Below are 15,562 nucleotides of genomic sequence, written 5' to 3'. Positions count from 1 at the left end.
AACCTACCGTGGGGAAATTTTATTTCCACAATGGTTAAAAACAGTTCAAACATAATACTGTACATTTTAAATTCTGCATGTTATCCTGGTCTGTTATCACATTTACAATGTCATGTAAGTGCAGATTCAAAGAAGCAGCAAAATTACAAATATACATTACCTGTCCCAATCAACTCCACCTTCATAAGTCAATGGATGAAACACTGTAACAAATTTGAGATTACAAAAGTAAGTTCTTGCTGGGTGTTTGGCACAACAATCTTGTTTTAATACTGGAATTCACAACATTGAAACAGTCAAGTAAGAATTTTTAGTGTATAAAAATCACAGCATAGTCGGTTCTGATATAATGCAATAGTTCAGCTCTCATGCATTCCCATATAGTAAGAAAATCGCACAATAGTCACGCCATTTAAACTAATGAGGCCGAAAATGCATTGTAGCCGATACATGTAAATTTCACTTTCTACAACTAACAGTCTAAAATTTTCAATCACATTAAAGTCTATTCATGTTGAAGAGAAACACATTATAGCAGAACCAACTGTATCTATTTTAGGCTCAGATTTTGAGTTTAAGCTTCAAAACAGTTCAAGACGGGTAGTTTTACACCACACAATAAAAATGAAGAGCACCTCTAATAAGTGAAGCTAACCAACCTCTTTTGTTGCCCCGTTCTCCCTGATGGTTGGTATTGTACCTTAGGGATCTCTGCCTGTCATAAATCTCCTGGAATCTGTCTTTACAGCTCCAAGGTAATTTAAAAAAGGCTTTCCAAAGGTCAGTGCTTTCAGAATCCCAGCCCCCTAATCAACTCACATGTAAATAAGAACAGACCAAATCATATTAAGATTCTGTACCTAGATACGTTGGGACCTAAGATGGTGCTGTAAGTGGTGACTTGTAAACGTCTCATGTGAGTACATATGACAATAAACCTAATTCTAATTCTAAATGGATACAACTATTCATTAAAGGAAAGACGAATAAACAAGGAAACTACAGGCAGTCTGCTGGGTGGGCACATCATCCCTATGACTGTCATCAGACTCCTAAGGCAGCAGACTACTCTGAACCAAGCCATGACAAGAAAAACATTCTAGGGCTGTTCTCAAAGCATCCCTGAAGAGGCTAAACACACACACTCCCCCTTCTCCCTCCAAGAAGCAAGTTATCCTTAAAATCAATGTCATTCAAGCTGCACACACTCTTTGCTATTCTAAACAAAAACACAAAATGGTGGAAATATTCAGCAGGTAAGGCAGCCTCAATGGAGAGAAAAACAAAGAAACTGCTCCCATCAAAACCTGAAAATGTTAGAGATGACAAGTAACATTTAGTAAATGATAGAGTAACATTGCAAGTTGACAATTTTAAACCAGTACAGAGGCAGGAAGGAGCAGGAAAGAACAAAATGGGAAGATGTGGTGATGTAGAAGGCGTCAGATAGAATAAATGAAAAAAATGAATGATTTGATGTTATGGTGGATGGCATAAAAATAAACAATTAATGGAGTGATGGCACGAGTCAAAGGGGCAGAATAGTAATTGGACAAAGAAAGAAAAGATGGACGTAAAGGTGAGATAAATTAAAACAACAAAACCAGTATTCCTTTTATCCTGCTTTTTTTACTTAATCAGGTCTAATACTGTACACTGAGCTTACTGATGCCTGCATAAAATATGAACATAAAAACAGTTTATGGAGAGTTCCCATCACAGGGACTGGGTGGTAGTAGTAGTAGTAGAGGTTGATAAAGTGTGACGCTGGAAAAAGCACATCAGGTCAGACAACAGCTGAGGAGCAAGGGAATTGATAGTTCAGGCATAACCCTTCTGCCAGGACCCTTGGAGTTTGTTGGAGGCAGCAGAGTGTGTGGAAGTCAAGATCGAAAATTTAGGTACAGAGGCAGAGGTGACAGAAGAGGAGTTTAACATCATGGCAAGTATGGAATTCAGTCACATGGGGGCAGAGTGGAATGTAGGTGAGTGCTTTGCTGAGGACTGACCATTTTCGCCAGTGAGGGGAAGGTCAGGAGGGATGGTAAATACCCAGCAGGCCTTGAGACTGGGGTCTAGTGTAGGACTGGAATTGGGAGTGGGGGTGGACACTGTCTCTGAAGTGGGAGTGTGTGGGCGTGCGTTCATGTGACCATGGTGATGTGGGCAGTTACGTGACTGACAGCATCTGTGGAGAAGAGTAGTTGATGACAGTGGCGTTTGGGGGTGGGGTAGGTCATCACTGGCAGCAGAAGTAACATCGGTAGGTGACACCCACAGGGACAGAAGTGGCACGGTCGGAGGTATGGGCCGTGGGATTGGTGTGTTCTGTGGAGGCCATGGAAATTTTGTTGTTGGAGGTGGCCGCAGGATGGTCCTGAAGAAGGATTAAGCCTGAAAGTCAACTCTCCTGCTCCTTGGATGCTGCCTGACCTGCTGTGCTTGTTCCTGTACCACACTCTCTTAACTCTGATTCTTCTGCATCTGCGATCCTTACTTTCTCCTCAAACAATGATAGTACACTATTTCTAACTCTGAATCAATGTACAGTGAAAAAGTATGAAAATTGAATCCTTCTATTCAGACTTTACAAGTTCCACTTTTAATGACATCTTTCAGGCTTTAACTTGAAAACATTTTATGCTTCTGAATTCAACATTTTGACTTCTCTGCCACTAATAACTGGCGCAGGAAACATATCTTATCCTTAGCATTGTATTTTTTACTTAACTAAAAATTCTTCATTCTGACGACTTAAAGCTTAAAGAATTTTAAATGCAGGTTTGCTCGCTGAGCTGGAAGGTTCACTTCCAGATGTTTCGTCACCCTATTAGATAACTAGTGGGGGGGGGGGGGGGGGGGGAAACTGGATGTTTAAGGAGGAAATTGAAGGGAAAGTTAGAACAAGGGAAGTCAAGAAAGACAACTGTATCAATGAAGCAGAAAACTCAAAAAGGGATCATACTGTAAGGTTGAGTGAGTTAGGAGTTGATGGGAAGGGTGAGGGCAGTAACAAATTAAAAATACTATACATGAATGCACAAAGCATTAGAAATAAGATGGATGAGCTTGAGGCTCTTTTGGAACTTGGCAGATACGATATTGTGGGGATATCTGAGACGTGGCTTCAAGTGGACAGGGCCTGGGAAATGAATATTCAAGGCAACACGTGCTATCGTAAGGACAGACTGACGGGCAGAGGGGGTGGGGTGGCCATGTTGGGAAGGGATGATATTCAGTCCCTTGCGCGGGGGGACCTAGAATCAGGGGATGTAGAGTCAGTGTGGATAGAGCTGAGAAATTCTAAGGGTAAAAAGACCCTCTTGGGAGTTAGCTACAGGCCCCCAAACTGTAGTCTGGATGTCGGATGTAAGTTGAATCAGGACCTGAAATTGGCCTGTCACAAAGATGTTACTACAGTTGTTATGGGGGATTTCAACATGCAGGTAGACTGGGAGAATCAGGATGGTATTGGACCTCAAGAAAGAGACTTTGTGGAGTGCCTCCGAGATGGATTCTTAGAACAGCTGGTGCTGGAGCCTACCAGGGAGAAAGCAATTCTGGATTTGGTATTGTGCAACCAACCAGAATTGGTCAGGGACCTCGAAGTGAAGGAGCCATTGGGAAGTAGTGACCATAATACAATAAACTTCAATCTGCAATTTGAGAAGGAGAGGGTACAATCGGAAGTGACAATACTTCTGTTGAATAAAAGGGAACCATGGAGCTGTGAGGGAGGAGCTGGCCAAAGTTCAATGGTGCAATATCTTAGCAGGGATGACAGTGGAGGAACATTGGCAGATATTTCTGTGTAAAATGCAGAAGATACAGGATCACTTCATTCCAAAAAAGAAGAAAGATCCTAGGAGGAGGCACGGGTGGCTGTGGCTGACGAGGGAAGTTAAGAAACATATAAAGTTAAAAGAGAAAAAGTATAACATAGCAAAGATAAGTGGGAAAATGGAGGACTGGGAAGCTTTTAAAGAACAACAGAGGATTACTAAGAAGGAAATACGCAGAGAAAAAAATGAGGTATGAAGGTAAACTGGCCAAAAATATAAAGGAGGATAGTAAAAGCTTTTTTAGGTATGTGAAAGGCAAAAAAATGGTTAAGACTAAAATTGGGCCCTTGAAGACAGAAACAGGGGAATAGATTACAGGGAACAAAGAAATGGAAGAAGAATTGAATTGGACTTCAGATCTATGTTCACTGGGGAAGACACAAGCAATCTCCCTGAGGTAACAGTGGCTGAAGGACCTGAACTGAAGGGAATTTATATTTGCCAGGAATTGGTGTTGGAGAGACTGTTAGGTCTGAAGGTTGATAAGTCCCCAGGACCTGATGGTCTACATCCCAGGGTACTGAAGGAGGTGGCTCGAGAAATTGTGGATGCGTTGGTGATTATTTTCCAGAGTTCGATAGATTCGGGATCAGTTCCTGCGGATTGGAGGGTGGCTAATGTTGTACCACTTTTTAAGAAAGGTGGGAGAAAGAAAACAGGAAATTATAGACCAGTTAGTCTGACCTCAGTGGTGGGAAAGATGCTGGAGTCTATTATAAAGGATGAAATTATGACACATCTGGATAGCAGTAACAGGATAGGTCAGAGTCAGCATGGATTTATGAAGGGGAAATCATGCTTGACTAATCTTCTGGAATTTTTTGAGGATGTAACTCTGAAGATGGACGAGGGAGATCCAGTAGATGTAGTGTACCTGAACTTTCAGAAAGCTTTTGATAAAGTCCACATTGGAGGTTAGTGAGCAAAATTAGGGCACATGGTATTGGGGGCAAAGTACTAACTTGGATTGAAAGTTGGTTGGCTGACAGGAAACAAAAGAGTAGTGATAAACGGCTCCATTTCGGAATGGGAGGCAGTGACCAGTGGGGTACCGCAGGGATCAGTGCTGGGAACGCAGTTTTTTTACAATATATATTAATGATATAGAAGATGGTATCAGTAATAACATTAGCAAATTTGCTGATGATACAAAGATGGGTGGCAAGGTGAAATGTGAGGAGGATGTTAGGAGATTACCGGGTGACCTGGACAGGTTAGGTGAGTGGTCAGATGCATGGCAGATGCAGTTTAATGTGGATAAACATATGGTTATCCACTTTGGTGGCAAGAACAGGAAGGCAGATTACTACCTCAATGGAATCAATTTAGGTAAAGGGGCAGTACAAAGAGATCTAGGTGTTCTTGTACACCAGTCAATGAAGGTAGGCATGCAGGTACAGCAGGTAGTGAAGAAGGCTAATAGCATGCTGGCCTTCATAACAAGAGGGTTTGAGTATAGAAGCAAAGAGGTTCTTCTGCAGCTGTACAGGACCCTGGTGAGACCACACCTGGAATATTGTGTGCAGTTCAGGTCTCCAAATTTGAGGGAAGACATTCTGGCTATTGAAGGAGTGCAGCGATGGTTCACAAGGTCAATTCCTGGAATGGCAGGATGACCTTACGCTGAAAGACTGGAGCGACTGGGCTTGTATACCCTTGAGTTGAGAAGACTGAGAAGGGATCTGATTGAGACATATAAGATTATTAAAGGATTGGACACTCTGGAGGCAGGGAACATGTTTCCGCTGATGGGTGAGTGCCGAACCAGAGGACACAGCTTAAAAATACGAGGTAGACCATTTAGGACAGAGATGAGGAGAAACTTCTTCACCCAGAGAGTGGTGGCTGTGTGGAATGCTCTGCCCCAGAGGGCAGTGGAGGCCCAGCCTCTGGATTCATTTAAGAAAGAGTTGGATAGAGCTCTTTAGGATAGTGGAATCAAGGGTTATGGAGATAAGGCAGGAACAGGATACTGATTAAGGATGATCAGCCATGATCATATTGAATGGTGGTGCAGGCTCGAAGGGCAGAATGGCCTACTCCTGCACCTGTTGTCTATTGCAACATCTTCAGTGGGCCTCAGACGAAGCACTGCTGTTAATTCCTGCTTTCTATTTTTATGTTAGGGTTTCTTTGGTTTGGTAATGTTATTTCCTGTGGTGAAGTCACTTCCTGTTCCTTGTCTTAGGGGATGGTAGATGGAGTCTAACTCGATATGTTTGTTGATAGAGTTCCAGTTGGAATGCAATGCTTCTGGGAATTCTCGTGCATGTCTCTGTTTGGCTTGACCCAGTCAAAGTGGTGTCCTTCCTCATCCATATGTAAGGATACTAGTGAAAGAGGATTATGTCTTTTTGTGGCTTGTTGGTGTTCATGTACTCTGGAGTCTAGTTTCCTGCCTGTTTGTCCAATATAGTGTTTGTTACAGTCCTTGCACGGTATTTTGTAAATAACATTAGTTTTGCTTGTTGTCTGCATAGGGTCTTTCAAGTTCATTAGTTGCTGTTTTACTTCACAGGAAATATCACCACCACAGGAAATGATGTCACCAACCCAAAGAAACCCAAACACAAACAGTAAGCAGGAATTTTCAGCAGCGCTTCGCCTGAGGCCCACTGAAGATGTTACCTAGTATGGTAACGAAATGTCTGGAAATGAACGTTCCAGCGTATCGAGCAAACCTACATCCAAAAACTCAACCTGAGCTACAAATCTTCTGAAAACTCGCCAAGTTTAAAGAATTAAAAAAAATATATTTTTCTTCAGTCAATTCTGGAAAATTCATACCATTACAGGCTGCAATAGCTTCACTCCCCTTTTGTTTGTAGCCAAATATGAGATCGATCCATTCATGCAGATGTTCAGAAACATACTGACTCTCCAGAGCATCCCTGTTCTTCTGGAGGAAATCATCAGGGCCTAAAGGGCACAATTCATTTTAACTCTAGTTTAGCCACATCAACACATAGAGCAAATCTATTATAACAGAATACACAACATAGCAGGTTCAGCTTGGATGCAGCTTTAAAATTGGTTGGATGGTTCGATTTTGTTCACCTTTCAATTAGTTTCAAGTTATCCACTGTGTTCTAAAGTGTCGCTGTTCGTATTTGTGTAGAGGAATTCTTCCATTTAAGGTACTAACTGCTGGAAGCATACACTCTGTACATGGAGTTATTCCCATGTCTTATCTAAAACAGGGGAGGGCCAAAGCTTAACTACCTAAGCAAAGGTATTTAAGGTTAGAAAAGCACAGCAGGTCAGGCAGCATCCAAGGAGCAGGAGAATCGACGATTCGGGCATGAGCCGTTCTTTCGGAATGAGGTAAGTGTGCCAAGCAGGCTAAGGTAAAAGGTAGGGAGGAGGGACTTGGGGAGGGGCATTGAAAATGCGATAGGTGGAAGGAGGTAAAGGTAAGGGTGATAGCCGGAGAGGTCAGGAAGATTTCAGGTTAGGAAGGTGATGCTGAGTTCGAGGGTTGGGACTGAGACAAAGTGGGGGGAGGGGAAACAAGGAAACTGGAGAAATCTGAGTTCATCCCTTGTGGTTGGAGGGTTCCTAGGCGGAAGATGAGGCGCTCTTCCTCCAGCCGTCATGTTGCTATGGTCTGGCGATGGAGGAGTCCAAGGACCTGCATGTCCTTGGTGGAGTGGGAGGGGGAGTTAAAGTGTTGAGCCACGGGGTGTTTGGGTTGGTTGGTCCGGGTGTCCCAGAGGTGTTCTCTGAAACGTTCCGCAAGTAGGCGGCCTGTCTCCCCAATATAGAGCCGGCCACATTGGGTGCAGCGAATGCAGTAAATGATGTGTGTGGAAGTGCAGGTGAATTTGTGGTGAATATGGAAGGATCCCTTGGGGCCTTGGAGGGAAGTAAGGGGGGAGGTGTGGGCGCAAGTTTTGCATTTCTTGCGGTTGCAGGGGAAGGTGCCGGGCGGGGAGGTTGGCTTGGTGGGGGGTGTGGACCTGACGAGGGAGTCACAGAGGGAGTGGTCGTTTCGGAACGATGATAGGGGAGGGGAGGGAAATATATCCCTGGTGGTGGGGTCTGTTTGGAGGTGGCGGAAAAGACGGCGGATGATGTGATGTATATGGAGGTTGGTGGGGTGGTAGGTGAGGACCAGTGGGGTTCTGTCCTGGTGGCGATTGGAGGGGCGGAGCTCAAGGGCGGAGGAGCAGGAAGTGGAGGAGATGCGGTGGAGAGCATCGTCGATCACGTCTGGGGGGAAATTGCGGTCTTTGAAGAAGGAGGCCATATAGGTTGTATGGTATTGGAACTGGTCCTCCTGGGAGCAGATGCGGCGGAGACGAAGGAATTGGCGTTTTTACAGGGGGCAGGGTGGGAGGAGGTGTAGTCTAGGTAGCTGTGGGAGTCGGTCGGTTTATAGTAAATGCCAGTGTTGATTCGGTCGCCCGAGATAGAAATGGAGAGGTCTAGGAAGGGGAGGGAGGAGTCTGACATGGTCCAGGTGAATTTGAGGTCGGGGTGGAAGGTATTGGTAAAGTGGATAAACTGTTCAACCTCCTCGTGGGAGCACGAGGCAGCCCCGTTACAGTCATCGATGTAGCGGAGGAAAAGGTGGGGGGTGGTGCCAGTGTAGCTGCTGAAGATGGAGGGTTCCACATATCCTACGAAGAGGCAGGCATAGCTGGGGTCCAAGCAGATGCCCATGGCTACTCCTTTGGTTTGATTTGGTTTGGAGTAGCCATGGGCACCCACATGGGCACCAGCTATGCCTGCCTCTTCGTAGGATATGTGGAACAGTCCATCTTCCGCAGCTACACTGGCACCAACACCCACCTTTTCCTCTGCTACATCGATGACTGTATCGGGGCTGCCTCGTGCTCCCACGAGGTGGTTGAACAGTTCATCCACTTTACCAACACCTTCCACCCCAACCTCAAATTTACCTGGACCGTCTCAGACTCCTCCCTCCCCTTCCTAGACCTCTCCATTTCTATCTCAGGCGACCGAATCAACACGGACATTTACTATAAACCGACCGACTCCCACAGCTACCTAGACTACACCTCCTCCCATCCTGCCCCCTGTAAAAATGCAATCCCATATTCCCAATTCCTTCGTCTCTGCCGCATCTGCTCCCAGGAGGACCAGTTCCAATACCGTACAACCCAGATGGCCTCCTCCTTCAAAGACCACAATTTCCCCTCAGACGTGGTCGACGATGCCCTCCACCGCATCTCCTCCACTTCCTGCTCCTCCGCCCTTCAGCCCCACCCCTCCAATCGCCACCAGGACAGAACCCCACTGGTCCTCACCTACCACCCCACCAACCTCCATATACTTTGCATCATCTATCGTCATTTCCGCCTCCTCCAAACGGACCCCACCACCAGGGATATATTTCCCACCCCTCCCCTATCAGCGTTCTGAAAAGACCACTCCCTCTCTGACTCCCTCGTCAGGTCCACATCACCCACCAAGCCAACCTCCACTCCCGGCACCTTTCCCTGCAACTGCAAGAAATGCAAAACTTGCGCCCACACCTCCCCCCTTACTTCCCTCCAAGGCCCCAAGGGATCCTTCCATATCCGCCACAAATTCACCTGCACCTCCACACACATCATTTTCTGCATCTGCTGCACCCGATGTGGCCTCCTCAATACTGGGGAGACAGGCCGCCAACTTGCGGAACGTTTCAGAGAACACCTCTGGGACACCCGGACCAACCAACCCAACCATCCCGTGGCTCAACACTTCAACTCCCCCTCCCACTCCACCAACGACATGCAGGCCCTTGGACTCCTTCATTGCCAGACTATAGCAACACGACGGTTGGAAGAAGAACCACAAGGGATGAATGCAGATTTCTCCGGTTTCCTCATTTGCCATCCCCCCACCTTGTCTCAGTCCCAACCCTCAAACTCAGCACCACCTTCCTAACTGCAATCTTCATCCTGACCTCTCCGCCCCCACCCCGGCCTATCATCCTCACCTTAACCTCCTTCCACCTATCACATTCCCAACGCCCCTCCCCCAAGTCCCTGCTCCCTACCTTTTATCTTAGCCTGCTGGACACACTTCCCTCATTCCTGAAGAAGGGCTCATGCCCGAAACGTCGATTCTCCTGCTCCTTGGATGCTGCCTGACTTGCTGCGCTTTTCCAACAACACATTTTCAGCTCTGATCTCCAGCATCTGCAGTCCTCACTTTCTCCTTTAAGGTTAGAAACCAATTTTCAGTTACAAGCCTCAGACCAACAGCTTCATTCATAATGTTATTACAGCCAAAGCCTGTTCTTCCCAAAATTATAAGAAAAATCATACTAACCACCAACTCCAACAACCGCGTGTTTGATCATTTTTACAAACCTCGATCCTCCCCACACCCTACATTCTGGTTCACAACATCCTCCTGTCCCGTACATCACCAACACCTTTGCTCCATCCCAATCACAATCATTTTAAGTACGGCTATAGTCTTTTTTATTCATTTATGGGATGTGGGGATCGCTGGCTGGGTCCAGCATTTATTGTCGGTCTCTCGCTGCCCTTGAGAAGGTGGTGGTGAGCTGCCTTCTTGAACCGCTGCAGTCTATGTGCTGTGGATTGATGCACAATGGTATCAGGGAGGGAATTCCAGGACTCTGACCTAGTGACACTAAAGAAATAGTGAGATACTTCCATGTCAAGATAGTGAGTAGCTTGGAGGGGAACTTGAAGATGGTGGCATTCCCATGTATCTGCTGCCCCTGACATTCTAGATGGAAGTGGTCATGGATTTAGAAGATACTGTCTAAGTATCTCTGTGAATTTCTGCAGCACATCTTGTAGATATTACACACTGCTGCCACTGAGTGTTGATGGAGGAGTGAATGCTTGTAGATGTGATGCCAATCAGCAGGCTGCTTAGTCCAGGATGGTGTCAAACTCTCTAAACCCTTGCTATATGTATATGAATAGGAAGGGTTCAGAAGGATATGGCCAAATCCTGGCAAATGGGTTTGGATTAATTTAGAATACTAGTCAGCATGGTTTAGTTGAACTGAACGATCTGTTTCCATGCTATAGGCTCTATGGCTCTAAGCTTGTTGAGTGTTATTGGAGACAAAGTCCCACCTTCACATTGAGAATAACTTCCATTGTATTGTGTGGCATTATATCCATGGTACATGGTTGAGACTTCAAACCACTGAGTCCACAGTGACCCTCCAAAGACCTTCCCACCCATACTCATCCCTATATTTCCCAAGACCAATCCACCGAGCCTATACAATCCCTGGATACTACATGTCTAATCCACCTGACCTGGACATCTCTGGTCTGTGGGAGGAAATCTAGCCTCTGACTAACTCTAACTACTGTGGTGAGTTTAATTGAGATTCTGGTCAATGGTAACCCCCCAGGATATTGCCAGTGGGAGATTCAATGATGGTACGACTATTGGGCAGCACTGTGGCTCAGTGGTTAGTACTGCTCCCTGACAGCACCAGGGATTCCGGTTCTATTGCAGTCTCAGGAGACTGCCTGAGTGAAGTTTGCACATTCTCCCCTATTTCTACATGGGCTTCCTCCCATTGTCCAAAAGATGGGCAGGTTAGGTGGATTAGCCATGCTAAATTGCCAAGTGTCCAGGGATGTGCAGGCTAAATGGATTAGTCATAAATACAGAGATAAGGTAGGGTGTGGGTCTGGGTGGGATGCTCGCCAGAGGGTTGGTATGGACTCGATGGGCCAAATGGCCTGCCTCCACACTGTAGGGATTCTACGATTGAACATCAAAGGGCAGTAGTTAGATTGTGTTTTATTGGTGATGGTCATTGCCTGGCATTTGTGTGGCACAAATGTTACTTGCCACTTCTCAGGCCAAGTCTGGATATTATCTAGCTTGTGTTGAGCATTTGAATGTGGACTGTTTCAGTGTCTGAGGAGTCGTGAATGGTGCTGAACATTGTGCAATCAGAGATGTCCTGGAGCTGAGATGATTGACCTCCAACAATCATGACCACCTTCCTATGTGCCAAGTATAATTCTAACCAGCGGCAAGCTTGCCCTCTAACTCTCTCATTTAGCATGGATATACTGCCACACAACACTATGGAAGTTATTTTCAATGTGAAAATGGGACTTTGTCTTCAATAACACTCAACAAGCCATTTCAGAGGGCAATTGAGAGTCAACAACATGGCTGTGGGTCTGGAGTCACATGTAGGCCAATTCAGGTCAGGATGCAGATTTCCTTCCCTCAAAGACATTAGTGAACGAGATGGGTTTTTCCCAACAATTGATTCATAATCACCATTGGACTCTTAAGTCCAGATTTTCATCGAATTCAAATTCCACTATCTGTGGTGGTGTGATTTGAACCCAAGTCCCCAAAACATTAGCTGAGTTTCTGGATTAGTAGCAGAGGGGTAATACCACTTGGCCATCATCTCCCCAAATCAAGAAGATCCACACCATCCTTTCTGGGCAACTCAGAATGATAAGCTGGCCTATGTCACTCGTAGAACATCTTTGTGCGTAATACTGAGAATGGCAATGGACTAGAGGCCAGGGGAGGAACTGAAAGCAAACAGAATTTCAATATTTGATTCCAAGCAATTGGGTGAAATACATAAAACACAAAAAGTTGCAAGCAAATTACTACATCCTCCTTCCCCTTCCCAAGTTATCTACTGGGTAGCAGTGGGATGGAGAGAGACAAGTTTAGAATTTTTTTTTAAATCAAGGTAAGTTTACTAACTAGTAAGTTCTAATTTGGCAATTAAATGCACAATACCGTTGTCCACAATTCAGATTCAGATAATTTTAAGTCTTTTAGGGAAAACACAAGATGGATCAAGAGTCTCCAAAAGAGAAAGAATTTCAGCGCTCTCAACATATGGAAAAGGGAAAATCAGAATTTTAAAATTTATATAATCCCCAAGTACCTGAAGCCCATGGTGGAAGCTCTACAGAGTCTACCAGCTTCCCTCCCTGCCTCTTCCCAAGGTCCAACTTCAAATTGTTCAAAATGAAACTGGAATTTGTGCCATAAAACTCCGGGATCAACTAGAAAACAAAATAATGATTAGTAGAACAATTGGGAATTTAGATTCTTCAAATTCAGGTAGAATGAATATGTTTACCATCTCCTACCTCCTTGAAGTCTGTTGCACCTTCTAAACAATTTCTCCAAGTTTCTGCAACACTAAACACAGTATAGACATTGATTACACATATACAGATCTGCGCACGCAAACAGGAATATTTATAATGATGTAACAGGTTGTCCTAAAGGTGGTAATACTAACCTGTTGAACATTCTGTCAGCATTGTCAAATTTTCCATTTTGTAAACACAACATATATTCAGGGGCTGAAAAGGAAAAAAAGAGAATTGAAAAAAACTCATTTTGGGAAAAAACTTCCATATACAAAATTATCTAATTCAGAAACAATAAAAATTTGCAAATATATTAACAGTTCTGACAACATCTGTAAAAAGCAAATGCCAATTTTATTCTGTGGTGTTATGGCATTATCCACACTCACTGTTTATATTTAAAAATGCCCATAATCAATAGTTTTTTGAATAAATAATTGATAAATTAGTTCTAAGTTTAACCCATTGTGTACTGTTGAACTTTGACAGAAAAAAAAGAGGACTTTAAAAGAATACAGGAGAAAGTGAGGACTGCAGATGCTGGAGATCAGAGCTGAAAATGTGTTGCTGGAAAAGCGCAGCAGGTCAGGCAGCATCCAAGGAGCAGGAGAATCGATGTTTCGGGCATGAACCCCTTCTTCAGGAATGAGGAAAGTGTGTCCAGCAGGCTAAGATAAAAGGTAGGGAGGAGGGACTTGCGGGAGGGGCGTTGGAAATGCGATAGGTGGAAGGAGGTCAAGGTGAGGGTGATAGGCTGGAGTGGGGTGGGGGCAGAGAGGACAGGAAGAAGATTGCAGGTTAGGAAGGTGGTGCTGAGTTCGAGGGATGGGACGGGGACAAGGTGGGGGGGGGGAATGAAGAAACTGGAGAAATCTGAGTTCATCCCTTGTGGTTGGAGGTTTCCTAGGCGGAAGATGAGGCACTCTTCCTCCAGCTGTCATGTTGCTATGGTCTGGTGAAGGAGGAGTCCAAGGACCTGCACGTCCCTGGAGGAGTGGGAGGGGGAGTTGAAGTGTTGAGCCACGGGGTGGTTGGGTTTGTTGGTTGGTCCGGGTGTCCCAGAGGTGTTCTCTGAAACGTTCCGCAAGTAGGTGGCCTGTCTCCCCAATATAGAGGAGGCCACATCGGGTGCAGCGGATGCAGTAAATGATGTGTGGTGGTGCAGGTGGATTTGTGGTGGATATGAAAGGATCCCTTGGGGCCTCGGAGGGAAGTAAGGGGGGAGGTGTGGGCGCAGGTTTTGCATTTCTTGCGGTTGCAGGGAAAGGTGCCGGGAGTGGAGGTTGGGTTGGTGGGTGATGTGGACCTGACGAGGGAGTCACGGAGGGAGTGGTCTTTTCGGAACGATGATAGGGGAGAGGCGGGAAATATATCCCTGGTGGTGGGGTCCGTTTGGAGGAGGCGGAAATGACGGTGGATGATACGATATATCTGGAGGTTGGTGGGGTGGTAGGTGAGGACCAGTGGGGTTCTGTCCTGGTGGAGATGGGAGGGGCGGAGCTCAAGGGCGGAGGAGCGGGAAGTGGAGGAGATGTGGAGGAGAGCATCGTCGATCACGTCTGGGGGGAAATTGCGGTCTTTGAAGAAGGAAGCCATCTGGGTTGTTCAGTATTGGAATTGGTCCTCCTGGGAGCAGATGCGGCGGAGACGAAGGAATTGGGAATATGGGATAGCATTTTTACAGGGGACAGGGTGGGGGGAGGTGTAGTCTAGGTAGCTGTGAGAGTCAGTCGGTTTATAGTAAATGTCCGTGTTGATTCGGTCGCCCGAGATAGAAATGGAGGTATCTAGGAAGGGGAGGGAGGAGTCTGAGAGGTCCAGGTAAATTTGAGGTCGGGGTGGAAGGTGTTGGTAAAGTGGATGAACTGTTCAATCTCCTCGTGGGAGCACGAGGAAGCGCCGATACAGTCATCGATGTAGCGGAGGAAAAGGTGGGGGGTGGTGCCAGTGTAGCTGCAGAAGATGGACTGTTCCACATATCCGACGAAGAGACAGGCATAGCTGGGGCCCATGTGGGTGCCCATGACTACTCCTTTGGTTTGGAGGAAGTGGGAGGATTGGAAAGAGAAGTTGTTCAGAGTGAGGACCAGTTCAGTCAGTCGAAGGAGGGTGTCAGTGGAAGGGTACTGGTTAGTACGGTGGGAAAGGAAGAAGCGCAGGGCTTTGAGTCCTTCATGATGGGGGATAGTGGTGTACAGGGACTGGATGTCCATGGTGAAGATAAAGTGTCGGGGACCGGGGAAGCAAAAATCATGGAGGAGGTGGAGGGCGTGTGTGGTGTCCCGAGTGTAGGTGGGCAGTTCTTGGACTAAGGGGGACAGGACCGTGTCGAGATATGCAGAAATGAGTTCGGCGGGGCAGGAGCAGGCTGAGACAATGGGTCGGCCGGGGCAGTCAGGTTTGTGGATTTTGGGTAGGAGGTAGAAATGGGCGGTGTGGGGTTGTGGGACTATGAGGTTGGAGGCGGTGGATGGGAGATCCCCTGAGGTGGAGGTTATGGATGGTCTGGGAGATGATGGTTTGGTGGTGGGAGGTGGGGTCATGGTCAAGGGAGCAGTAGGAGGAGGTGTCCACGAGCTGGCGTTTAGCCTCAGCGGTGTAAAGGTCGGTGCACCAAAC

At 46.1% G+C, this 15,562-nt stretch overlaps 1 protein-coding gene across 3 annotated transcripts in view; it reads right to left on the bottom strand.

Annotated features, from left to right (window-relative positions):
- nsmaf (neutral sphingomyelinase (N-SMase) activation associated factor) overlaps positions 1-15,562 on the bottom strand; it is a 110,648-nt gene that overhangs the window by 36,800 nt on the left and 58,286 nt on the right. For all 3 annotated transcript variants that reach the window (XM_072571588.1, XM_072571590.1, XM_072571589.1), the window contains exons 16-20: positions 13,093-13,156; positions 12,938-12,989; positions 12,730-12,850; positions 6,630-6,761; positions 161-203 (exon numbers count right to left, since the gene is read on the bottom strand). In XM_072571588.1, the coding sequence (XP_072427689.1) occupies positions 161-203; positions 6,630-6,761; positions 12,730-12,850; positions 12,938-12,989; positions 13,093-13,156 (412 nt within the window). The remainder of the gene's footprint in view (positions 1-160; positions 204-6,629; positions 6,762-12,729; positions 12,851-12,937; positions 12,990-13,092; positions 13,157-15,562) is intronic.

This window comes from Chiloscyllium punctatum, chromosome 5, assembly GCF_047496795.1.
Source record: "Chiloscyllium punctatum isolate Juve2018m chromosome 5, sChiPun1.3, whole genome shotgun sequence".
Classification (NCBI taxonomy): domain Eukaryota; kingdom Metazoa; phylum Chordata; class Chondrichthyes; order Orectolobiformes; family Hemiscylliidae; genus Chiloscyllium; species Chiloscyllium punctatum.
This window is presented reverse-complemented; position numbering and strand designations above follow the sequence as displayed.